Source organism: Oryzias latipes, chromosome 10, assembly GCF_002234675.1.
Source record: "Oryzias latipes chromosome 10, ASM223467v1".
NCBI lineage: Eukaryota > Metazoa > Chordata > Actinopteri > Beloniformes > Adrianichthyidae > Oryzias > Oryzias latipes.
The window spans coordinates 16,165,130-16,192,267 of NC_019868.2; the positions used below are offsets into that span (position 1 = coordinate 16,165,130).

General features: G+C 39.6%; 1 protein-coding gene and 1 long non-coding RNA gene across 4 annotated transcripts; one reads left to right on the forward strand and one right to left on the reverse strand.

Moving 5' to 3' along the window:
- Window positions 1-1,767: 1,767 nt before the first annotated feature.
- Window positions 1,768-2,957, forward strand: LOC110015755. Of its 2 annotated transcripts, XR_002874000.1 has the most exons (3): window positions 1,768-1,807; window positions 2,436-2,515; window positions 2,594-2,957. It is a non-coding gene; the product is annotated as an uncharacterized LOC110015755 (long non-coding RNA). The 2 variants fall into 2 exon arrangements; XR_002873999.1 differs by lacking the exon at window positions 1,768-1,807 and having other exon boundaries at window positions 2,017-2,515.
- A 15,467-nt stretch (window positions 2,958-18,424) lies between these two features.
- On the reverse strand, window positions 18,425-24,939 carry LOC111948014. Of its 2 annotated transcripts, none has more exons than XM_023959213.1 (5): window positions 24,150-24,939; window positions 22,647-22,824; window positions 22,409-22,547; window positions 22,139-22,248; window positions 18,425-19,003 (listed from the first exon to the last, which is right to left on the reverse strand). In XM_023959213.1, the coding sequence occupies exons 2-5, from the start codon at window positions 22,803-22,805 to the stop codon at window positions 18,716-18,718; spliced, it is 696 nt and encodes a 231-aa protein (XP_023814981.1). In that variant the 5' UTR covers window positions 22,806-22,824; window positions 24,150-24,939; the 3' UTR covers window positions 18,425-18,715. The 2 variants fall into 2 exon arrangements, with proteins under 2 accessions (XP_023814981.1, XP_023814980.1); XM_023959212.1 differs by having other exon boundaries at window positions 22,409-22,556; window positions 24,150-24,503.
- Window positions 24,940-27,138: the final 2,199 nt, after the last annotated feature.

Below are 27,138 nucleotides of genomic sequence, written 5' to 3' on the forward strand. Positions count from 1 at the left end.
ACTGATTACATGATAACATGATAAAAGATAACATACCAAAATATATGGGTGTGTTACAAATTTGGCAACATTTATTTCTTACCCTTACATATGCTGTTCAGACAATATACTGAGCCCTTGACCTGACATGGATAAAATAATAAATATCTCGTTCCCACAAATTAATATCTTGCTCCAACAAAATAATATCACGTTCCCAAGCAATAATTAAGTTGTGCGAACCAATTTGTATCTTGTTGCCACAAAATAATATTCCGTTCCCACCCATTAATTAATTTGTGCGAATGAAATAATTATTCACGACATAAGTCATTCATAAACATGGATGTGAGCAATATTTGGATTTCCAGCAGATACCTTCACATTTCTGTCTGTGTGTCTCATTACATTGCATGGAAGATATTTAGAGATCAAATGTATTTATTTTAAAAAGGACAGAAGCATCGGTGATCAAGTTTTCATGTCTGGATTCATTCACATACATACATGGATTCGTACACATACATCCTGCTGCAAAAACCGCTTTCTGCCGCTACCTCCGTGTCTCTGTGACCCACATTTGTTCTAGAGGGGAAAAATAAAAACAAGAATGATCGATATATTGTTGTCTCAACCAAAATAAGAAAAATATCATAAGATTTAGGATGCCCAAGTTTGCTGCTTCGCCACATCGGTCATATCTCCTACGAGCTCCGGCCCGCCGTGGAGCTTTTTTGCTTGTCATGCCGGCATTCGAGCAGCCGGCTGGCCAGTAGACAGACAGCCAGCGGGTATTGTAGTTAAGGGTCAAATAGAAATAATGATATTCAGGACTTGTCTTTTATCAACATACTCTTTAGCAGTTGCTTTACATCTGAAGGCTTGTAGGCTAAATGCTATATATGTAGCCTACTATATCATCCCATTTCAAAAGTCATACACTAGACATTACTTTAACATGTGGGATCTCAGTCTCCAATGTAACATGTATTGATTTTATCATGTCTGGCCATAAGTGCATTTTATTTTCTCTAGAGCTAAATGATAATCCTCCTCAGTCTAAGCCTAATTTCATTTACTTGTGTCTTCAACTCATCTACTGCGGCAAAATTTGGAAATGTTTTCTTGGCCCCTTGGGTTTTAAATCCTGAAGCAAACAGTATTTAATCAAATTTTAACTCCTAGACCAGGGGTCGGCAACCCATCGTTTCGGAGCCACGTGTGGCTCTTTCATCCATCTGTTGTGGCTCCCTGTGACTTTGGAAAATAATGAGTATTTTATAATAATTAAATTTTATTTTAGTATGTTCATTTTTCATGGCATTTCAAAGGCGCTGCTGGCTCCGCACGAAGCGCGAGCCACGTAAAAAACAGCTTCGTAATGAGCTCGTATTTATCGGGCGAGACCTGAATATGGTGTCAAAATAGAGCCTAAAGTATTGCGCATCAAAACAGTAAAACCGCGCGTCAAAACCCCAAATCTGCGAATCAAAATGCATAAATTGAGAACCAAAACCCACAATTTGCAACCAAAAGCCTTTCCCCAAAGCACAATCCTATTTCTCAGCTGCCGATTTGTTTTCTCGCCATTCTGAAATCCTGTTTTTGAGTTGCAGTTTTATTTTGAAATTGTCTTTTTGAGTTGCGCTTTTATTTTTTGAGTTGCGCTTTTATTTTTTGCGGTTTTGATTCTAAAACCTGTCGACGCGTAAAAACAGTGTCATGTCAGTCAAGGGGAGGGGAGGCGGGACATCCCTGATATCCAGAAGCTCATTGGCTGCCGAATAAGACCGAGTCTTACGTCAACAGACCAGTTTAGAATGTGCCGGTAAGTTTCTCATGTTTTTTCATATCTTTTACCATATTAAAAGATCAAACTTGTACTTTATTTAACCAGAGGACGCCAGCACAGTCAGATGAGAAGCTCCACCAGTAGCTGCTAGAGAAAAAAGATGTTAGAAAGTTAGATGTTGCATGAAAAACTATCACCATAGTTCTCCTGTGTTAGCATGCTATCTAGCTCAATGCTAGCGGGGTTTCCAGCTCTTCTCATGACTTTTATGGATTAAACAAAGTCCATTTTTTACCACAGTGTCAGGATCGGTCATGTAAACCTGGGAATAATTGCCCGTGGATTGTCACTATGGTTAATCAAATATGTTATAACCTATAAGGTTTCTCAATATTTTTCAGGGTTTACAGACAGAGGGAATTATTGAACAGAGAAACAATATTGCTGTGCCATATTATTCAAAATGTATGCGTCTGCACTATGCAGACTGGCAGAAGTCCGGTATTCGAGTGAATCAGAGCAGAGTAAATTGTAGGAGACCAGCAAAAACGTGCTTTATTCCACTTAAAATTATTCCAGTATTAGACATCAATAGAATTATTAGTATATTTAATTGGGTGGTGGTTTTAAAATTGACTATTGCTGTATCTCTGTTTTCTATAAGGGCCATTGTTATGCATGCCATAACAAAAAAGGGAGGAATACTGAGGCAGCTACGACGTGGATGTCTACAACTTCTTTAAGGTAATGAAAACAATTTTAATCTTATTTTTTCTCTTCTTTTTTTGGTTAATTAACTTTGCTGTTTTTGTTTCTTTCCAGATGCAGGCCCCAAAGACGTCCCAGTGTGATGCAAAGGCTGTCCAGCAGGCTCACAGACATCTCCTGAGAGATGAGAGAAGCCTTTAAAATAGTTGTCCATTTTGACCATGATTGCATTGACAACATGCCCAGGCACAATGTCTGCTTCCCATTTCTTAGTGCCTGTACGAAAACAGTGACTTTTCCACCTCAAGTCTTTTAAGGAGTTTTAAAAACAGTTATTTTAATTTCTCTGAATTGTGGTTCAGAATTTCACAGAATCTAATGCACTTGACTCTGTGTTTCAAAGATCTTTGCAAAACCATCAGTCTTTTGTACAAAACACATTCAATGGTCAAACATTAAAAAATGAAGCTTTACAAAATACTAGTGTTGATTATTAGCCATTTATTTTCTTAAGGGGTGCAGTATTTTGTAAGGCAGATGAGATCTGTTCACATTGTTAGTTTTTGTTACATCCTGCTGTGAAGACATGCATAGATCAGTACATAAAAGTTAATGTCTTGGCCATGGTTTTCTGATGTCCCACAAGGGTTGAACAGGTCTGAGAGGAGAGAGGACAGCCACAGAGGGAACAACAACTCCAACAGTTTCCTGCTCTGCCTGGTTTAAGTTAGTCTGTCATCGTCCAATGTCCACAGCATCCTGCACACAAAGAAAAATGTATTTAAGAAAGTTAAAATATATAATATAATATGTATATACACACACAAAGAGAAAGAAGAAGATGTATATACACACACACACACACCTTAATTGATACTCAGTAGCTGCATATTGTGAAGGGTAACTTCCTGTGTTAACCTGCAATCTTTAAGGTTGAGAATAAAATTATTTTGGAATACAGTTCAGAATCAGAAAAACTTTATTGATCCCACCTGTGGGAAGTTTGCTCTGGTACCTCAAATAAAAATTGTGTTTCTTAATTGTCTTTCTTTTATTTATTTATTTTAAATAGGGATTAACTTGATCCCAAACTAGGAAAGGTGTCACTTTCTTGCAGCAATATGTTGCTTTGTTGTTCAATCCATCTGTGTAAGTAATCCCTAAGGAAATATTGAAAAACCTTATATATACATGAATGTACTTCTTAAAAAACTATTTGATTAACCATAGTGACAATCCACGGGCAATTATTCCCAGGTTGACATGACTGATCCTGACACTGTGGTAAAAAATGGATTTTGTTCAATCCATAAAAGTCATGAGAAGAGCTGGAAACCCCGCTAGCATTGAGCTAGCTAGCATGCTAACACAGGAGAACAATGGTGATAGTTTTTCAAGCAACATCTAACTTTCTAACATCTTTTTTCTCTAGCAGCTACTGGTGGAGCTTCTCATCTGACTGTGCTGGCGTCCTCTGGTTAAATAAAGTACAAGTTTGATCGTTTCATATAGTAAAAGATTTGAAAAACATGAAAAACTTACCGGCACATTCTAAACTGGTCTGTTGACGTAAGACTCGGTCTTATTCGGCAGCCAATGAGCTTCTGGATATCAGGGATGTCCCGCCTCCCCTCCCCTTGACTGACATGTCGCTGTTTTTACGTGTCGACAGGTTTTAGAATCAAAACCGCAAAAAATAAAAGCGCGACTCAAAAAATAAAAGCGCAACTCAAAAAGACAATTTCAAAATAAAACTGCAACTCAAAAACAGGATTTCAGAATGGCGAGGAAACAAATTGGCAGCTGAGAAATAGGATTGTGCTTTGCGGAAAGGCTTTTGGTTGCAAATTGTGGGTTTTGGTCTCAATTTATGCATTTTGATTCGCAGATTTGGGGTTTTGATGCGCGGTTTTACTGTTTTGATGCGCAATACTTTAGGCTCTATTTTGACACCATATTAAACGCACCGCAGCGGCTACAAAGTTATCAAAACAAGTTGCTCGGTGGCCGCTGGTGCATTCACGGGATTCGATCGCTATGGTGTCAAAATAGAGCCTAAAGTATACTACCTGCAGAGCTGACAGCAGGAGGAGACACGCGGGGCGGCTCCATTAAACACTCCGATCTTCTGCCGGGAACTTGACGTGCCGTGGTGCAGAGACCAACTCGCTGATGACAGAGAGTTTGCGCCAGTGTTGCCAGATAGTCACAGTTTTCCAGCCCAAAAGTCAGCTAAAAACCGCCAGACCCAGCCAAAAACCGCCCAACACATCTTTTGTTGATGTTTTTTTTTCGTACTGGACTGATTTAGCAAAATAAAAGATTTTTCTAAATAAAAGAAAGTTCAGACTAATAATAAAATGTGTACAATATTGAATATTGTACACATAGAGGGTACAATAGAGGGATAGAGTGGGTCATTTGCTTAACCCACTCTATCCCCGCTATAACCTGCGTCCGGCTCTTTCATCCTTGTGCTGCGCTGGAGCGCCACGACTATCGTTTCATCCTGTTATGACCGTATTTTGCGCTCTCTGTGTAGAATACACTGAGGAGCGCGGGGGAAACAAATCTCAGCTGCAGAGGATGTGAACAGGTGAACAGGTAGAGAGGAAAAGCAGGTGGAGAGGCAGAGGAGGGGCTTTGGCTTCAAACTCTGTCAGAGAGATGCAAACACGGGCATCAGATTGAGACGCAGCTTTCACTGCAGGAGTTGAAGTTGACTTTCTCTGGGATGATTTTATGAACTCAAACATGGAAACATGATTACCAAGTAGAACTCTTCAAAATAATAAACCTGATCTCTCCACATTCTCCGTGTCTACCATGCATTGATAAACACATCGCTCCATGCAGCGATCAGACCAGAACCAGTAGCTCCTCCCACACGCGGCCGCGGTATCGTCTTTTAAAGAACATAATGTGCATTTGCAGCGACGTATGCTTCAGACGATGTCCGATTGGCCAATCTACATGTCAATCAAGTCCCTTACTTCTCAGTGAGGATTTTGATTGGCTGGTGGATTTTAAAGAAGTACTTTTTTTTTTTAAAATCTTTTCTGGCCCGCGATCTACACTCATGTCATTGAAGGTCGACCGGTAGATCGCGATCGACGTAATGAGCACCTTTGAATAATATATACATGCATAATATATATAATGATGTCAAAACGGGTTGTGGCTCCGAGTGCTTTCTTTTTTATTAGGGGCGGTCCCAAATGGCTCTTTGAGTACAAAAGGTTGCCGACCCCTGTCCTAGACCAAATTGCCCCTTTCAGGTTGAGAAAAGTCCAAAATAGATCCTTGCCTTGGATAACTGAAAGTATTCGCAACTTGGAAAAAATCTGTCACAGAGCTGAGAGCAAGTGGAAAGCTTCTAAATCAACTGTGGACATGGAAATCCTGAAACATCACATGAATAATTTTAACTGTCAAATGAAAAAGACAAGATTAGACTATTTCTCGCAATTAATAGAAACTAATAGAAGTAATCCCAGGGTAATTTTTAAGGTCAGAAATCAGATAAGTGAAACCCCACCTACTAGCAATTTACCGACTTTCCCAGTAATCTGTGCACAATTTGCAAATCATTTTATTAACAAGATTAATAACATTAGGTCCCAAATATCCATCATCAGATCTTGGTGACCTCCTATTCAGCCAAATCCACCTGTGAGGCCCACAGTGGTCTTTGAAGCTTTTCAGTCAATCTCCCTCAACACTCTTTCTGAGACTGTTCATAAAATGAAACCATCCCATTGCTCTCTGGACATTATGCCAGTTAGATATTTTAAAGACATAGATGGATCCGTTAGCTCCCACATACTGTTCCTAATGAACACATCTCTTTCAACTGTAGCTGAATCATAGTGGCTATGATTCAGCCACTACTGAAAACACCCTCTTTGGACCCAAGTTGCTTGGAGCATTACAGACCAATTTCAAAATTGCCTTTTTTGGCTAAGATCCTGGAAAAGCTAGTTGCTGAACAGATAATTTCCTTTTTAAATAAAAATAAATTATTTGAGACCCTTCAATCTGGTTTTAAGGCCAACCACAGCACAGAAACTGCCTTACTGAGAGTAGTGAGCGACCTTGGGAGCATTTCGGGCAGGCAACTCAGGCAGGCTTTTACTTAGGCCACTCCCCTAGGGTGGGTCAGTTGATCAACTCACCTATGCAGCATCCTATTTAAGTCCAGGTGTGTAAGTTGTTCATCCTTCTTTACTGCAGCACTGCGTTTTCTTCAACACCTGGTCTGGTTTCCGCTGTGTGGGCTTTCATTCGGTGCTGGCTTTGTTGTGGTGGCTCTTTGTTTGGTTTCTTTTCTGTTGAAGCTTTGCACATTTACTAGTTTAACCTGCATTTGGATTGGTCAGTTATGGACTTGTCTCTTCTGTGAGCGTAACAAAGTGGCATTTGTTGCTGGTGTGTGTCAACTTGTGTCCACTCAATTTTCCTGTTTTTCTGCTCCCCTGCTTCCTCACCAGGGCATGTTTGGTCAAATGTTTGTTAAGTGCTTGGCAGCCATTTTGAAAGTTCAGCTGAAACCATTTTGAAAGGGGTGTTCAGCTGTTAACCCCGCATCCCTTCGGTACTGGTTTGATCCAATTGGGGCAAGGCTATGTAAGCAGGGGTGTTTGCTCAGTAGGGGGAGTTGTTATTGAGAACGCATTGGACTGTGAAAATACACAAGTAGATATATAAATAAATTAAACAAAACTGTTGGCTCCAAACAACCAAGACCCAGACTGGTCACTGTAACACGGCCGCTTCTGCTCTTCCTTCGCAGTGTGATTAAAACATAAATAATTAGTAAATAAAAAAGTTGAGTCAGCCCTAAGGAGGCCTCTCACGCGTTTTTAGGTTTGACGCGATTGTGTGAGAACTGCCGTCGCCTCGGTTACTCCATTTGTGGGGGGGGTTCTTCAGCATCTTCTTCCTCGTGATCCGTCCAGTTTTGTTTTGCTCTTTGGCTGACCTTGCCATCTCTATGATTTATTCCACCGGACGCAGTGCATGGCTGGGGAAGGCTGATTTTGCTGATGCTCCCTTTGTTCTGCCTCTCCATTCCTCCCGGTGGCGTCTTCTGGCTTAGGTGGGTTATGTGTCAGTTTCCTTCGGCTGTTGTGTATGTCATGTTTTTGACTTGAATTCTCAGAAACCATGTGCTGGACTTAGTGTAATTCTATTGGGCCCCCTTTGTTTTGAATTTTTTTTTTCAAGTGTTTCTCTGTTCTTTTTTCGTCGTCACCAGTCTTTGCGGCTTCGTGGTTGCAACTCCTTTTTTGGATCTCGGTTTCTGCTTTTTTTAAGGAATGCGTATGATTCTCTGCCCGTCTGGATTTATTTCTGCATGAATCTCTGGTTTGTGATGCATGCCTCTCTGCCTCTCTGTGATCTCTCGCGTTTGTGCGGCACGTTATTTATCCCATCTTGGAGGTCAGATATGAATCGGTCGCTACTGGGCCCAACGTGTTTTGCTGTGTGCATCCTTCCCTACCGTCATCCGTTCATCTTGTTTTCTCGTTCTGAGTAGTTCCTTCCTGGGCCCCCGTGTTCCTGTTGTTCTGGATTTTTCTGTTTTGCTTTTCTGGTCTCTAATTCTGTGCGATTAGCGTGGTTTTGTTATAACGATGTTTGTTTCAGGTCTTCGGTCTCCCTCCACTTGTTTGTGGCTCCACCCTCTTTTGGGGGAGAGAAAAAATGTATGAAGATTTGTTTTACTAATGTCCGACCGCCTGAAAATGTTTGGTTGCTAATCCAAACGTTCAGCTCTAATGGTTCATCAACGGCTCATGTGGTCCTGAGAGAATTCAGCCGTGGAGATTATTACAAAGCTTATTTCAAGCGTGCGATAATAAATAGTAATGTGCCATCATTGAACATAGTTTAATGTTTAAATAAATTGTATTACGAGCTAAATTCCTGGCTGTGGAATTTTTCACTGATGCTCTCTAGCTTAAGTTTCAAGAGTAAAAACTTTTTGTTGCAAACCAATCCTCAGTCTGCCCTGCTTTTAAGCATATGACACTCTACTAAGAGTATCTCTTTTTCAGACTTATTGTTAACCACCTCTAAATGCATGAGGTTCAGCCATTTTTAAATACTATCAGACTCTATGATCTCTCTTCAATTTCAAAATTTCTTCATTATGGTTTCCAGGCACCCCTTTGCCATTAACTTTATGTTATACATGCTTTTGTTGTCTACCTATTATGAACCAATGATGTCAAGTATGTAACCTCAAATCTAGCCGAGCCGCTGTCCATGCTACGTGGGATGGCGACCTTCCTCATCTACGTAATATCCTTGGACCTTGGTTATCCTTCTATTCGCCTGCTCCTCTGTGGCCTTCCTAAGGTGCGGAAATGAATAAAGGTTGCTCCGGAAATGAATAAAGGTTACTTCTCTCTTACTATTGGTGCATATATAAAAATATATATTTTGCTGATATATTACGTGCAGGTTCCATATAGACTGTCTTTCTTGTTGGAATCTGTGCTAATGGCTTTCTATGGTACTATGAATACACAGATAGAACCTTCTCTTTAAAGCTCACTACTTGATATCTCTTTCTCAGAGTTGTTCTTAAAAGGACTTTATTCCCTTTCATCTTAAGCTTTCTAACCTAATCAGGTCTATATTATGTATGTATTCATTACCAAGACTAATACTGCTTTGTCTATCTATGCATCGCTTCCTGAGCCTGTGACCCATACTCCCCGGTCAGCAATTCAGTTTCTGGAGGATGACGTCAAGCCCTCGACGAAGTCGGATGGTTTCCTAGTTCCAAAGTCTCTGCTCGTCCTGCAGCCCCCTTGCAGATTGTTGCCCCTTCACCTTGATCTGGATATGCAACGACGACTGCATTCCACGCACCTACTCTGCACTGAAGTGATGGGGTGGTAAACCTCTTCAGAGTTTCAATGAGTTATCTTACTTGAATCAACTGATATGTTAGTATCAGAATGGCATACAAAATCTCAGATAAGATTTTATTGAAAACTTTGCAGGGTGGAAGCCTCAAAATTAGGACGTTCTGAACGGTGTTACGAAATGCTTGTAGCCCGAAATTCAAGGTTACTTAGGCTCGTATCTTATGAGCCGGATGGAAGCATAAAAATTATAGCGTTAAGCTCGTTCATAGTTCTCAGATGGAAGCTTTTAAATTTAGGACATCACTTAAGCTTTATTATATTATTCCAGTGGAAGCTTCAGACTTGTATGTTAAGTTGTGCCGTCTACTTGCCGCTATACTCGAAACGGAGTGGCCCAACGGTCTTTGGTGCCGGGTCACATATAGCAGAACCCCCAGATAGTGTGTTCCCTTCTTGGCTTCTGTACTCGAATGGGAGCGGCCCAACGGTCAATGGTGCCGGGTCACACATAGCAGACTCAATAAATAGTATGTTCCCTTCTTGGCATTCTATTCGAATGGGAGCGGCCCAATGGTACCGGGTCACACATAGCAGACTCAATAAATAGTATGTTCCCTTCGTGGCGCTGTACTCGAATGGGAGCGGCCCAACAGTCAATGGTGCCGGGTCACACATAGCAGATCCACTAGATAGCGTGTTCCCTTCTTGGCGCCGTACTAGAACGGGAGCGGCCCAACGGTCAAAGGTGCCGGGTCACACATAGCAGATCCACTAGATAGTGTGTTCCCTTCTTGGCGCTGTACTCGAATGGGAGCGGCCCAACGGTCAAAGGTGCCGGGTCACACACAGCAGTCATACTTGTAAGTCTGAATATGGAATGCCTCTGAAACACACTTCATCTGATTACATTCTGATATACATTTAATTTCTTTCCAACCTTGATTAAATTAGTGTTGGGGGTAGTTATTACCCAAAAGTTTATGGAAATTTGTCTCTTGGAATTGCACAGAGTTCTATGCCAAACTATTGGAAAGTGAAATGCAAAGTTGAAGGAAAGCGAAATGCTAACTTGAAGGAAAGCGAAATGCTAACTTGAAGGAATGTGAAATGCTTACTCGGAGGAATGCGAAATGCTTACTCGGAGGAAAGTGAATGCTAACTTAAAGGAAAGTGAATGTCAAAGAATGTGAAAGCAACAAAGTATGTGAAAGCAAACTAAAAGATGTGAAAAAATCAATATTATTACTACTGCAAGAGTTGTCTGACTGAAGTGAGCGACCTTGGGAGCATTTCGGGCAGGCAACTCAGGCAGGCTTTTACTTAGGCCACTCCCCTAGGGTGGGTCAGTTAATCAACTCACCTGTGCAGCATCCTATTTAAGTCCAGGTGTGTAAGTTGTTCATCCTTCTTTACTGCAGCACTGCTTTCTTTGCCCCACCCTCCTCCCCGGCTTCCACCTGTGAGCTCCGTTAGGGGTAGTTATTACCCAAAAGTTTATGGAAATTTGTCTCTTGGAATTGCACGGAGTTTTATGCCAAACTAAAGGAAAGTGAAATGCAAAGTTAAAGGAAAGTGAAATGTTAACTTGAAGGAAAGTGAAATGCTAACTTGAAGGAATGCAAAATGCTTACTCGGAGGAAAGTGAATGCTAACTTAAAGGAAGGTGAATGTCAAAGAATGTGAAAGCAACAAAGTATGTGAAAGCAAACTAAAAGATGTGAAAAAATAAATATTATTACTACTGCAAGAGTTGTCTGACTGAAATGAATGACCTTTTAATTGCTGCGGACTCTGGAAAATTATCCATTTTAGTTCTTTTAGATCTCAGTGCAGCATTTGATACAGATGACCTCTCAATTTTGTTACATCTGTCAATTTTGTTACAATCTTGGGTTGGTTTTTCTGTCACAGTTCTTAACTGGTTTTATTCTTATTCATCTGACAGGTTTTTTACACAAATGTACCAATTTACACTTCAAATACAAATGTATGCTGATGATTCATTAATATGTATGCATGCACCTGGAAATAAAGCACATTTGTTGACCTTAACCTTCTATTTATTATAGGACAGCATAAATACAAACAGCAAATACTTTCAAATGTTGCAAATTATTTAATTTTTCAACTATTATCAAACTTTATTATTTCATTGTTCATCACTGTCAGAAAGATGGTGTAACCCTTGTGCTATCCTAAGCACTTTAACATTGGGAATTGGGTCATCTAGACCCACTAGACAGTGCTCTGAACCTTTTTTCTTCTTTTTTTTTTTTTTTTTTTTTTTTAAACTTTGTCTTTATTGAACGTTTTCAGTTGACAGCATTTACATACACGGGTCAGCAACCACAACAAACAGAACAGACACAACAAACTGCAATTGGGCTGTTTTTCTTATTGTTATTACATTTTTTTTTTTTTTTTTTTTTTTTTAAACTTACACGAAATCCTCTGAACTTTTTATTGGTTTTCCATATAGTTGTACCATTTTTGCCATTTTTTTTTTTGAAAATGGAAACTTTAATTTGAGTAGAAATGTCAATTTTTCCACTGAGTAAATAGTCCATATGATCTTCAACCAGTCATCTTTTCCAGGGGGCTCCACTTTGTGCCATTTTTTTGTTATCGTTTTCTTGCTTGCCAAGAGTAATATCCTTACTAGGTAAACATCTTCATTCAGTACAGAGTCTTCAATATTACCCAGATACAGAGTTGTAAACTCGTTTGGCAGGTGATATCCAATAACATTTTTTATGACAGTTGTTACATCATTCCAAAAAGATAGTAGTTTAGGACATGACCAGAAAATATGAGTATGATTCCCATCTTGACTCCCACATTGTCTCCAGCAAGCCTGTAGAGTTTTTAGTTGTCTGCTTTTGATTTGGGGCGTTATAAAATACCGTGTGAGATTCTTCCATGCAAATTCCTTCCATATTTGATAGCTGGTAGAAGAGCACTGTGTGAGACACATTTTAAACCAGTCTTCTTCTGTAATCTTTTGATTAAGCTCAGATTCCCATTTACTTTTAATGTAAAATGATGAACTTTTCCTGTTTTCAATAAAACAACGGTAAAAAGATGAAATAACCCTTGTTTTACTGTTTTTATAAGCGTCTAATATTACTTTAGTTATACTGTATCTTTTTTTAGGTTCTAGGTTAGGTTTAATTTCCCTTGTATAAAAGTCCTGAATTTGTAGATATCTAAACAAATCTTGATTTCCCAATCCAAATTTATTTTTTAATTCCCTAAAGCTAAGTAGATTTCCGTCTTTTGTAATAGAGTACCATGCAGTTATGCCATTGTCTATCCAGTGTCTAAATGTTGAATCATATCGGTTTGGTTGAAATTTTGGATCATAAGCAATCCAACTGAGTATTTTTATTTCCTTTTGCAGTTTGTATTCTTTAACTACTTTTTCCCATAGTTTTATTGTAAAGGATGTAATTAAGTCAACATTACTTTGGTTATAGTCAGTCTGTTTAACGTCACCTAAAATTGTTTGTATTGGTATGTTTAAGATTTTAATCTCTATTTCTTTCCACCTTGCTTCATATTCTGGTACACACCAACAGACTAATGGTCTCAGCTGTGCTGCATAAAAATATTCTTTGAGATTTGGTAATGCCAACCCCCCTCTGTCTTTTGATAACTGAAGGGTGGAAAACCTTATCCTAGGCTTTTTTCCATTCCAAATGAATCTAGATATATTTTTATTCCATAAATTAAACTTATGCTGTGGTATTCTTACTGGTAAAGCCTGGAATAGGTAAAGAAATCGTGGGGTGATATTCATTTTAATTATTTTTACTCTAGAGCTGAGATCTAAGGGGTAAGTAGTCCATTTTTGCAGATCTTTTTGCATGTTTTGTTCAATCGGATCAAAATTTGTTTCATATAGTTTGTCAATCTCTTTAGTAAGAATGACACCCAGATATTTTATTCTCTTACTTTCCCATTTCAAATTGTAACTTTCTTTAATCTGTTTAGATGGGGAGTAGTTTAGTGTAAGAATTTGGGTTTTATCTATATTAATTTTATATCCGGAATAGTGACCAAATACTTTCAAAAAGTCCATCAGTATAGGAAGCTCGTTGGCTGGGTTCTTGAGAAAAATTATTATGTCATCTGCAAAAAGGCCAATTATGTGCTTTGTGTTGCTTATCTCTATTCCTTCTAGGGCATCGCCTTGTCTTGTGCCCCTTTCTAATTTAATTCTATTTGACAGATTTCCATTTACTTTTATTCTTGCTGTTGGGGCTTGGTATAATGCTTTAATAATTTTAATAGAATTCTCCTCAAATCCAAATTTTTTAAGGACCAAGTATAAAAATTCCCAGCTAACACTGTCAAAGGCCTTTTCTGCATCTAGGCTAATAAGTGCAGATTTAATTCCCTTCGTTTGTACATGGTTAATGATATGTAGACTTTTCCTAATATTGTCTTGTGTCTGGCGTCCTTTAATGAAACCTGTCTGGTCTTCTTCTATTAGATCAGATACAAAAAGTTCAAATCTTTTGCATAATATTGATGTATATATTTTAAAGTCTACATTCAAAACAGAAATTGGTCTGAAGTTTTTGCATAATTTTGAATCCTTCCCTTCCTTAGGGATAAGAGAAACCACTGCTTCCTGCCATGAAGGGGGGATATTTCCTTCCTTTAAAGTCCAATTAAGACATCTGAGTAGTAAAGGTGACAGGTCACTTTCAAACAGCTTATATATTTCAGAAGGGAACCCATCACTACCGGGTGTCTTGCAGGTCTTTAATTTTCCAATAGCTAATCTAATTTCTTCTGCCCTAATTTCTGATTGTACTACTTTGTTTTGCATTTCTCCTATTGATGGTAAATCCAGTGAGTTAAGAAAGCTGGTTACATTGTCTGCACTTGCTAGTGGGGGCTTTGAATATAAATCTTTGTAGAAATTCTGAAAAATTTCTAGTATTTCCTCTGGATCATCTGTTAATTTGTCTGTTTCAGGTTTTTTGATACTAGTTACTGTATTATTAGATTGTTGTTTTCTTAATCGTCTTGCTAACAATTTGTTTGCCTTTGGGCCGGAATCATGGTACATTTGTCTAATAAATCTTGTTTTCTTTTCAATTTCTTCACTTAAAATGTCTTTTATTTCTGTCCTTAGTGTTTTAATTTGTTGCAGGATGGTTTGAGATTGACTTTGCTTGTGTTGTTTTTCTAAGTTGTTTAAAATTGCCACTTTCTGGTTGTATTTATCCTTTTTTTCTTTATTTTGTGCTGATGTAATGGCAATTAAATTTCCTCTCAAGACTGCTTTTAACGTATCCCACAGAATATTGGGGTTTACCTCACCATTGTCATTTTCTTCAATGAATCTTTTAATTGTGTTTTTTATTTGTTCCTTCACAGTTTCCTTATTTAAAATTCATATGTTTAACTCCACAAAGTATTTATCTTTTTCCTGTCTATATTAATTGTTAAAAAGACCGGGCTATGGTCAGAGACATTCGTTGTACCAATTTCACAAGCTTTCACTCGATATTTATCCCATGTGTTCATTAAAAAATAGTCAATTCTAGAATAAACCGAGTGTGACCCAGAATAGTATTTATAGTCTTTTTCTAATGGATGTATTTCTCTCCAGACATCAATAACTCCCATTTCCTCTAGAGTTGTGTTGATAAATCCTGCCAAAGGTTTATGCTGGTTCCGAGCACTTGTAGTGTCTAGGCTCTTCAGAGTTACATTTAAGTCTCCCCCGCATATCAATATGCCTTCTGCCTCATGTGCAATTACGTCAAATAAAGATTTTTAAAATGTTTTTTTACTTCCAGGGGGGGCATATATGTTTATCATTGTGATTAGTTCGTTTAGCAATTTCCCTTTAACCATTACGTATCTTCCACCTTTGTCTTTTATCTCTTTACTACATTCAAATTGTATGGAATTCGTTATAAGAATAGCGACTCCTCTTTTCTTGTTTGATTCATTGGAGCTATAAAAAGTGTTTCTGTATCCCATTTGTTTAAACTTGTTGTGTTCTTGATCATTTAGCTTTGTCTCTTGTAGAAATAATATCTGTGCATTTTCTTTCTTTAACATTGAGATGACTTTTTTCCTTTCAATGGGATTATTTAGACCATTCACATTAAGTGTAACCATTTTTATATTACAACCCATTGCTTTGTTTCTTCCAAAACTTGATGTACAGCCCAAGAACATTGAACAAAAGGCCAGAACTTGCAGCCCAAAAAGAAAAAAAAACACATTTCTGAAACAAATTTAGCTTCCAAAAGTGGAATGAACACACGCCATTCCCTTCCCCTATTGGTGGGAGGGGGGGGTTCCTCGCGTGTAAGGAGGGCCCCTCAGTAGTGGTGAGAAAAAATCTTTCACCTAAACCTACTAGTCCAATTTCCATCATATGGGTAAATATTCCCAACAGCACAAATTATGATATGAGGAGGAAGACTATATATGTTGAAAAAAAGGGAAAGGACTTAACTTAATATTCATTTGTAACTTTTAAGACGTAGCTCGTCCAAATTCCTGGAGTTTCTCCTTTGCGCGCCGGGCTACTCCATTTCCGCTTTTCTCGCCTGGTCGTTGCCATGGAAATCCATGAAGCAGCCGCTCCTGCATGACGTCATCTTTAGTGTTGTCCGGTGTGGGGAGCTCCACCGTAAATCCTCTTCTTCTCAAATCCTCTGCCGCTTCCCGTGCAGATTCATAAACTCTCATTCCAGAGTCCCAGTGAATTCTCATCTTGGTGAAAGGGGTCTGGAAACGGACCCCCTTTTCCTTAAGCGCTTTTTTGACTCCGCTGTATTTTTTGCGCCTTTGGACCACCTCCGTCGGGTAATCATGATCGAAGATAAGCCGTCTCCCCTCCACCTCGATTTTCTTCTGCCAGGCTGCTTTGAGGACCGATTCTTTGGTAGTGAATTGGAGAAAATTGACTATCATGGACCTCGGTGGTGCGCCGCGGCTTGGCTTTTGAGTGAGCGCTCGGTGGGCACGTTGTATCTGAAAGCTGGTTTCTGGAGGCAGGGAGAGCGTCTCCATGAGGAGTTTCGTAACATAGTCTATCGCTGAGCTTTTTTCCTCGTCCTCCGGTATTCCAAATATTCGTATGTTGTTACGTCTGCTTCTTCCCTCAATGTCCGTGAGCCGCTCTTTTAATATTTTTTGTTGCTTCAGAGATTTAGAGAGGGCATCTTTCACATCCATGTTCCAGGATTCGATTTGCGCGATGCGTTGTTCAGCGTCGGCAATTTGGGTTCCGTGCGTTTGAAGGGTTTTATTGTTTGTCGCCAGTTGTTGGTAGATTTCTTGTTTCAATTCGGTGATTTCCTTCTTGACATCCTCTGTAACTTGCTCCTTCAAAGAGATCATGTCTTGTTTCATGTCAGCTCTTAGGTCACGGATTTCTTTGCTAATGGAGTCCAGTCCACAACGCATGGTTTCAGCTAGCTGGTTAGCACCAGCACGTTCGTCTCCGTCTTCTTTGGCTTTATCTACATTTCTTCCCTTCATCTGGTCTTGTCTTTTCATTTTTCCTCTGGTTTCGACTCCTCCTTTCATTGAGTGCTTATCTTCGTTTGTTAATAGTGGATTCTGAGGAGTCTATTTTCCTGTTTTGTTGGGAGCATCGAATTACGCCGGCGACCCGTCCGCCATCTTGTCAGCATGCGGTTTATTTCTTACTTCTGAACCTTTTTTCTTCAATGATTTGTGAACCTCACTGGTGTCCATGGATTACATGAAATCTTTCCACCTTTATCCACCTTTGTCATGGTAGGAAGAACATGTCAATGCAAGGATGGGGTCATCTAAGATAGCACAAGGGTTAAGCAATCATTGTGGTTTTGTTGGAACATTGACTCAAAAAAGTTTCAAATCTTTGCAGATATAATTCAGCAAATTTAGAAACATAAAATCTTTGATAAAAAAAATTCCACAAAGAGGCTTTGGAAGAATCTATTCATTTTTATTTAGCATCAGCAGTTCTTCTGACATCCTATTACATTTTTTTTTACTATTTATTTAAGAAAATTGAAATGTTGGCTGTTTGTACGGAGCCCGTGTGTTGTGTTCAGCTATTGTTATAGCACGTGACGCCACTAGGCGGAGCAGTGAGCAGGAGTTACGACTGAGGAAGGAGAAGAAGAAGGGAGTGTGGAGTTGAGCTGCTGCATGTTGTAGTGAGTTGAAGCTGAAAATAAAGTCCAGAAACAAGATCCGTTTTGTGGATGATTTCTGCCGCCGGCTACACAACAAATTGGCGACGAGGCGAACCTACAAGCATAGTCTGCAGTGAAAAAAGATGGCTTCAAATGTGCCGTTTCCAGACGTTTTTATGCCGTGCCCGGGAGAACCGATTATGCCGTTCAAGACGTGGATTCGGATGTTTGAAAATTATCTTCTAGTCATCAATGCCGGTGGAGATGCATGGCCAGAGATAAGACTACGTGCCTTACTACTACACTGTCTGGGCTCCGAAGGACAGCGGATTTTCCACACATTACCAGAGACAGGTACCACGCTAGCTACAGCCATTGCCGCGCTTCGCGCGCATTTTACGCCTACAGTAAACGTGGTCGTGGAACGCCACACCTTCAGAAAGAGAGTGCAGGGTGCTCAAGAACCCATATCTGCAAAAATTGACTGTCTAAATACAAGAAATTTAGACTTATTTTTAGATTATATTGTCTTAAAACAAGTGAAATTATCTGCCAGTGGGGTAAGATAATTTCACTTGATAAGATATCTTAAAATAAGAAAAAATATCTTGGCTTTTAGAAAGAGAGAAACAACTCAAAATTAGTAGTAAAATACTCATTTCAAGCACTATTTTTTAGGTAAAAAAGTCTCAAAACTAGTTTATAAATTCTTCTTTGACAGTTGTTTATTACTCACTTTGAGTAAAAAGACCCTAAAACTAGATAACCGTAAGAAGATATGCTTTTAATTCAAGAGTTATTATACTAGAATTGAGACTTATTGCTAGCTGAATTAAAGCTAGTATTGTGTAATTACTAGCTTTTGTAGCTCAAACCAAGACAAGAAAAATACAAGCATACAGGATTAGTATACTTAACAATATTTATTTATATTGCTTTTTTCAAAATTGCTTTGAATACACTGTTAACATAGAATACTTCTGCTTCTACAAATACAAAGAACTGCTTGAAGCATTTCAACATAAAATTTAACATAGGTTTACAGCTAAATCTTAATGAACGCTGATGCAGGCCATACTAGTAAATAATCTGAGGTTAAGAGAAATAAGAAAAAGAGTGTCTCTGGTTAACATCACCAAACAAGGCATTCATTTCTCACCGTGAGAGCTCTACCACTCAGTAAAAACGTTTCACTCTGCCAAAACTTTTTTTATGAACTTGTGGTGTCCCGCTCGTGAATATTGTCCTTCAATATTTCTGTCTGACTGACAAAGTAGGGTTGCCACAAACTTGGGATGGGTAAGATGGAAGGTGTAGTGGTAAGCCAACAGATAAAACAACCTATGGCCAAGATCTTCTTTGGCAAAGGTGGTGATGGGAGTTTCTCCACTTGCCACGAGACAGCAGGACCCATCAAAGAGCAACACCGGGCTGGAGAAAGATCTCTTCTCCAGGTATTTGGCAGGATCATCTGTTGGCTAAAGATAAAAATAATTAGGGTAAAACAGTTTATGTTGTAACTTTTACTAAAAATGTTTTGTTAGTAATAATGAAACATCACTAGGGTCGTATTTGCCATTTTGAAAATTAATATAATTTTTGTAGATGCTTGTATTTAGGCTTTTTTGACAACTATCATCCCTGTGCCAAAGAAACCATCACCATCCTGCTTCAATGACTACCGCCCCATAGCACTAACGCCCATCATCATGAAGTGCTTTGAAAGGCTAGTCATGTCACACATCAAGTCCACTCTTCCCCCCACCCTGGACCCCTTCCAGTTTGCATACCGACCCAAACGATCGACAGAGGACGCCATTTGTTCTGCTCTCCATCCAGCTCTCACCCACTTAGACAAAAAGGACGCATATGTGAGAATGCTGTTCATAGACTTCAGCTCCGCATTTAACACAATAATACCACAGCAACTCATTTGCAAACTGGACAAGCTGGGTGTTAACACCCCCATCTGCAACTGGCTACTGGACTTCCTCAGCCAAAGACCACAAACAGTACGAGCCGGCAACAACACCTCAAACACAATCATTCTCAACACCGGGGCACCCCAAGGCTGTGTGCTTAGTCCGCTGCTCTTCACCCTGCTGACACATGACTGCACAACAACCCACAGCACAAACCACCTTGTGAAATTTGCAGACGACACAACCCTGGTGGGTCTCATCACCAAGGGCGATGAGACCAACTACAGGGAAGAGGTGGATCTGCTGACAAAATGGTGCAGAGACAATAACCTCCTGCTAAATGTCGGCAAGACAAAGGAGATTGTTGTCAACTTTCAGAGGGGCCACACTCAACACCTGCCACTGATCATTGATGGTACTGCTGTGGAGAGAGTGAGCAGCACAAAATTCCTGGGGGTTCACATCAGTGAGGACCTCTCCTGGACCGCCCACACCACATCATTGGCAAAGAAAGGACAACAACGTCTCTACTTCCTGCGGAAACTAAAAAGATCAGGTGCTTCACCAGCCATCATGACCACATTCTACAGAGGAACCATCGAGAGCATCCTCTCCAGCTGCATCACTGTGTGGGGGGGCAGCTGTACACACAGCAACAGGAAAGCCCTGCAGCGCATAGTCAACACAGCCAGGAGAATCATTGGAACACCACTCCTCTCCCTGCAGGACTTATACATCACCCGCCTCACCCGAAAAACACTAACAATAATCAAGGATGCACACCACCCTGCACACAACCTGTTCAGCCTTCTGCCCTCAGGGAGGAGGTACAGGAGTCTCTGCTCCCGGACCACTAAACTCAGAAACAGTTTCACACACCAGGCCATCAGGATGCTAAACACCCTCTCCCCTCTCCACCTACCCACCACCCATATCCCCCCATGAACAGTGCTCAAACGAACCCCCCCCCCCCGCTGCCTTGAGACACTGCCTTAAGTGCACTCGCACTTTTATGGCAAATTGCCTATGTTGTATATTCAGTGATGAAAGTCAGGTAAGGAAAAAATCCCTGAACTTTTCTTTGAGCGATATGGCGGGCACAGAGCGAAATTTTGGAAAAATACGTGGTCTTAGATGCATTCTGGTGCATTCTGGCAGCTAGTTATTCACTTCTTTATCAAGAAACTAAGACTAATTGGAGCATCATGATTTGTCATTCAAACCATGGATATATGGAGAGTCGAACCCCTAGTTTGACTCTCCATTAAGGACTTGCTGGTCCTAAAAAAGAATTTGGAAAATTGCTCAAAGTAACACAATCCTACAATCTACGCTTTTCCTTAAAGCTACAAAACATACAATTGCTAAAATATAGTAACATCAAAGCCCCAAATGGCAAAAAGAACACCAGTAACTATGATATTCTATGAAAATACCTCAGTTATTTATACATTATTTCTGCTTTAGAAATGACTGATGTACATATCCACTTGCACTGTTTTCTCAAACTATAATTACATCAAAATATGGGATCTGCTTTAAACTTTAATTCTATAACATAATACATCAATTCTTTAACACCAATACTAAGTAATCTGGGAAATATCAAAACAAACATACAAACTAAGCTAAACATTGTAAACATTATTTTTTAAGGGAGTGCGGGTCCAAACCATCAAATACTTATAATTAATGTCAACTATACTGAACTAAATCATGGTAATTAGGAAATACAAATAAATTAGATAGAGAAATTTATTCAAAATAAAAACTGAAACTCAAAACTAAAATTGAAATTATTTCAAAATGTGGTTTTGAGATTATTTTACACAAAAAAGTATTTGACCTACACTACCTTAAAAATCTTTTTTTTCCAGCCAAGACCACTTCAATTTGTTTTTTATCGTCTTCTCACAACTGAGGTCGTGACCACGCTCAATAATGACGATGCCTGCCATTATTTTAACACAAATTTGATCGCAAACTCTTCAGATGTGTTTGTGAAAGTTTAGCGTGGGTCCGCCAGTTTTGGTCTCAAGGGAAGCAAGTCACGCTGACCACGTGGTGCAGACAGAGCCAATCAGACCCGTCGACGCATCCGAAAGCAACTAAAACGTCCCGTCATTGGTCAATTAGGCCGGGAAGACGAGAGATGGCCACGACCATAGAGGAAGCGATCTGCGGAGAAATATAGAAAATAAAGCTAAAATTAGCTGATTTCAGACCATTTTTTAATCCGGAAAGCGATTTGTCCGTAGAGATCAGGTCTTTATTTCCCGGAAAGTACGTTCGGTTTGCTCAAAAACCCGGATTTCCGGGAATTCCCGGAAGACTTTCATCACTGTATATTGTAAATTGTATCTTTTTCTTTCTTTTTACTTATTTATTTTATTCTAAACGTATACTTTGTTTTTATTTTTCTTCTACTGAACAGACACGAAAGAGTAAGAAACGGATTTTCGATTCATTGTATGTGATGCACATGTGAAGAATTGACAATAAAGTTGACTTTGACTTTTTAGGTGTCATTAACACCATTTTGCATATCTAGTGGCAGAAAAAAAAAACAGAAATAAATGCTGGGATCCTCACATTATTCCTTCCAGTCTCTACCCACAGTTATTACAGACCATCAGAGACAAACAAAAATCAAGCACAAAATCAAAGTTTCAAATGGGAACAAAAACTCACCTCTAGAACATGCAGCAATGCTTCACTAGCATGTGCCAGTTTCTTAAGGGGTGAAGTTGGAGATGGGAAAAGCGTTGGGAGTGCTCTGAAGAGTGCAACGTTGTGTTCAACTAAAATAGAACAATATAATAGAATAACTCAGTTATTAACTTCATTTTCAGCTTAATGTTGAGTTTACATTAAATTGAATATCAGTTTGCATAATAACAACGCAATTCTGACCAACACCTCTGAAAACATTATGCAAAAAAAGACAGTAAAATGAGTTACCTCCACTTAAGTTCATGGGAGGCTTCAACACTTTTTTCCAAACTCTGTAAAACTGCACTAGTGAGCAGAAGTCTTCCCATCTGTCCTGTACTTGACATCTGAATTTGCCGTTTCCCATATCCTGGATCCACCGCAGCTCCTCCATCACATAAAACACAAGTAACATACAAAAATGCCTCCTTAGTAAAGATGGGCGGTGGGGGGAACAACCAATCAAAAACACAAGTAAATTGCTTACATGATGAAGCTCCTTGAAACATGGATATGCCTCCAGAATCTTTGTAGGTCTATCATCTTCTTTTAGGACATCACTTTCAATGAAGGCTTTTCTTGACTGAAATCCGAGGTCAAGGATCTGGCAGACAGCATCTTGGTTTGGTTTTGGTTCTCTATACATCTATCGAGGCTATCCGTTTCTGCCAAAATGAAAAATAAAAATCAGTGAAGATATCAGACATATTCTGAATTATACAATGGGTTTTAGCCGACATGAACTGTTATACTTCCATTATTTATTAGAGCAACATAAATGAGAAAGCATCTTACACTGCTGTATATAAAAGCTTGTTTACAATGTAAATGTAAACAACAATAGCTGTAATGTCTCAATATCAATATCCAATGGTATAAGGATAATTAAGGTAGGTCAAAAAAATAAGAAAAGGTAAAGCATTTTAAGTGATCACATAGAGGGCATAATTTTATTCCTGAAGGAAACAGCAAAACAACAACATATTTGCGATCTGAATCAAAGATACGAGTTCTTAGTGTCATAACCTTCTCATAACTTGTCTAATCCAAGTAAGGGAGGTATCATTGCAAAGCTAGTCAGAGAACTACATGAATTAAGGTTGATATCAAATCCATTTTTACTTCATTATCAACAAATAATAAGTAATTACGAATATAACCAAAAAGATTGTACAGTTCAATTAAGCTAAACAGATGCTGTGAGGCAGAGTAAACACTGAAATCTTCTTCATGGCATATATGTTTATAAAATGATCCATTTTTAGCTGACCAAAAAAACCTTTGGAAACAGATATCCTATTTACACTATTTTCCTTTTACATTTTAACTTTTCAAGTTATAAGAGAGATTCCAGACTCGTTTCCTGGGTTTGAACTATCATGTGGCTCTATGTGTAAAAATACTTTGAAGTACTTTCAAAAGTCATTATTGATTTTTATAAATAAATAAAACAATAATAAAACTGCTGTTTTATTTATTTATTATTTTATACCACAATCCAATAGTATTTCATTAAGCTACGTTTGCTCCTTTATGTTTGTAGACATTGGTTGCAGCCTATCAGTTTACTCAAAACCTGTCACATGACCTCATGTCCCAGCATTCACTTCTTGGACGGAGCCTTGCAAACGGGGGGAACAGCACCTGCTCGCTTTTGATTACTGATTAAATTTCCGGGAGGTGAAGATAACTACAACAAAAAATATTAGCCTGCATGTATAGTACGCACTGATCTAGTGACGCTCATTCATAAAACGGAGAAAACACTGCAGCCTCGCGTTCCTCTAAATGGAAGAAATTCTGGTGGCTAAGCTAGGTCATACGAACATGCCTAGAAGAGACGGAATGCCGCTCTGCTACTGGCTGCCTCGTCACACTTGTCGACTAGCTTGGATACCTAGCTGTCATTAGGCTTCGGGGAACAATATTTGTTCACATTGAGTGAAGTAATAATATTTAATAAAATAAAAATAGTCTCAGAAAAACTTACCGAACAGGCTATCAGAAGGGTCTGGTTCAAAGTGGCTGCTGCTTTTCCCTCTCTTTCCAACCGTCAGGACAGGCGCAACCAAATGACTTGAGGGGGGTGGGGGTGAGAGGGTTACCGCAAAACATGTACCTTTGTCCACAAAGTTGTATGATGTAATTAGAAGATATTATACACACTACTTTAAAACTCACCTCTATTATTGTTGTATGGTAATACTAGGGAAAATAAATTTTGTGTTATTTATGAAACCCTCCCGTCCCCCCATTCCCTTCTTAGCTGGTATTGACCGCAGGAGGAAAAGGAGTACCGTATGTTCATGTTATTTCAGACTTTGAGATAGTCCAGATTGTTTTTGCACCCGTTTTACCAATGCAGAGCGTATTAAGACTTACAAATCTGATTGAACAGCATCTGAAACGATTTAAGCCATTGTTTCCTTAGAAAACTGTAATTCCTAAGCAACACTGCCTTTGCATCTCCCTGTTAAAATTATTTATCTTGGTTGTTTAGACATATGTGTATTATGTTTGAGTCAAAGCACATTTTTTAAACAATGGTCATCTAAACTAAACTTCAGAAATGTCTGTTAATCACTTGTCAACCATAATCAGCTTTTTGAATGCTGTCAAAATGATATCAGCACAGAGCATCCCATATATTTTTACATGAGAAGGAGTTGGGCCTTGTCTCAGAAATAATTAATTTGGAACACATTACAGGAAAGATTGGAAGGTTTTGTGACAGTTGTGTTCTGTTACTGATTTGCACAAGGGTTATCCCTTTTTCTATCTATCTTAGATGACCCCCCCCCCCCCCTTCCATTGACATGTTCTCCCTACCATGACAAAGGTGGAAAGATTTCATGTTATCCATGGACACCAGTGAAGATCAAAAATCATTGAAGAAAAAAGGTTCAGAGCACTGTCTAGTGGGTCTAGATGACCCAACTCCTAATGTTAAAGTGCCTAGGATAGCACAAGGGTTACAGAACAGGTATAGCAATATTACTTTTCTTAACAGCTTTGTTGCTGTTGCAGTGTTCAAGTCCACATGTTACTAGGTCTTGAAACAAGTCTTTACAGCTAAAAGTGGTCACAAAATAAAAATTCAAGCCTCTGCGAGTAATTTATCTTGTTGTACATGTAAAATGACTAATTTTAGCCTTTATAAAACTAAGTAAGAAATAAAAGACTAATAATCTTGTAACAAGATTAATAATCTAATGAATTCTTCTCTTGCATAGTAAATTATTCTTAAAACAAGTTTTAAATGATTATTGGACTAAATTTAAGATTAAAATTCTAGGTTAGAAACTTCATTTTTGCAGTGTTGCTGCCCTAAGAGAACTTGCTTCAACATGTGACTTTGCTAATGCGGATGATATGATTCGGGACCAGCTGGTGGAGCATGTTGCTGACCCCCGCATCAGAGAACGGCTCCTGCTTAAAACTAACTTGACGCTAGCAGATGCTATCACGTTAGCCACTCAAGCTGAGTCCGTTAATGAACAAGCTAGGTCAATGGCGGGTATCCAGCAGGCACCTGTGCAAGTTGTAACTACACAGAAATCAGCATGCAGGCGTAGACAGCCACGCCAACATTTTCCTGCAAAGCACGTACAGAAATCTAATTCTACCCCTTCTACACGCACATGCTTCCGATGTGGATCTGAGAAACACTTGGCTAACTCAAGTGAATGCCAAGCAACCAAAGCAACCTGCAGAAACTGTAACAAAAGAGGCCATTTTGCACGAGTGTGCAGATCTTTGCAGACACATACAGTTAAAGAAGTTGAATTACCAGAGTACACACTTCTGTTGGTGGACAGATCAGTCACTTCAGGTGGAATACAAGTTACAGTGAACATCAAAGTGGCTGAAAGCTCACAGTCGATGAAACTGACTGTGGATACGGGTGCTGCCGTCTCCATCTTGCCACTCTGCATATATGAGGAAAAGTTCAAGGGCGCTCCGCTTCATCAGCCCACTGTTCAACTGGTGACCTACTCCCGAACATCTATTCCAGTGATAGGCTGCATGGAGGCAATTGTGCGCATACAGAACCTTGAAAAACCTGCAACATTTCACATTGTGGACTCTGGAACTGCACTCATGGGGAGAGACTTAATAGCTGCTTTCAATCTGCGCATTGAGGGCAACGCTGCATACTTGCCATCCACACATTTTCTGTCTTTACCCTCTGCTGCTCTAATGGAATGCTCTGTGTCTCAGCCAGCTGCCCCTGCAACCCTTGGATGTGCTGTTGGTTTCATACACAAGGTGAAGGTGCTGCAAACGGCTGTTCCGGTGCGTCAAAAATTGAGACGCCTTCCCTTTTCTGTGCGGTCTGCTGTGTCAGAGGAGCTGAACCGCCTCCTCTCAGCTGGTGTGATTGAGCGCATTGATGCTTCTCCCTGGGTCTCGCCAATAGTGGTCACACAAAGGAAAAATGGAAAAATCCGAATGTGTGTGGACCTGCGAGAGCCTAACAAAGCCATTGTGGTGGACAGTTTTCCTCTTCCTCACATGGAGGAATTACTCTCAGCGCTAACAGGTGCAACACTATTCTCAACCATCGATCTGGAGAGCGCATACCACCAAGTTTTGCTGCACCCTGACAGCAGGGATTTAACTGCTTTCATCACCCATGAGGGACTGTTCAGGTTCTGCAGGGTTCCTTATGGTCTTGCCTCAGCCCCATCAGCTTTTCAAAAGCTAATGGCGACAGTGCTGCATGGAGTGCCAAATGTACAGTTCTACCTCGATGACATAATATGCTACGGGCGCACAGCACATGAACATGATGCTGCCCTAGAGACAGTCCGACAGAAACTCAAAACAGCAGGCTTGCAGCTTAATGACAAGAAATGCCACTTTCGACAGACGAGCCTGAAGTTCCTGGGACATCTAGTAACCGCTGAGGGAATAAAACCAGACACGGAGCACCTGCAGGCCATCACACAGGCCCCTGCTCCATCAGATGCTGTGAG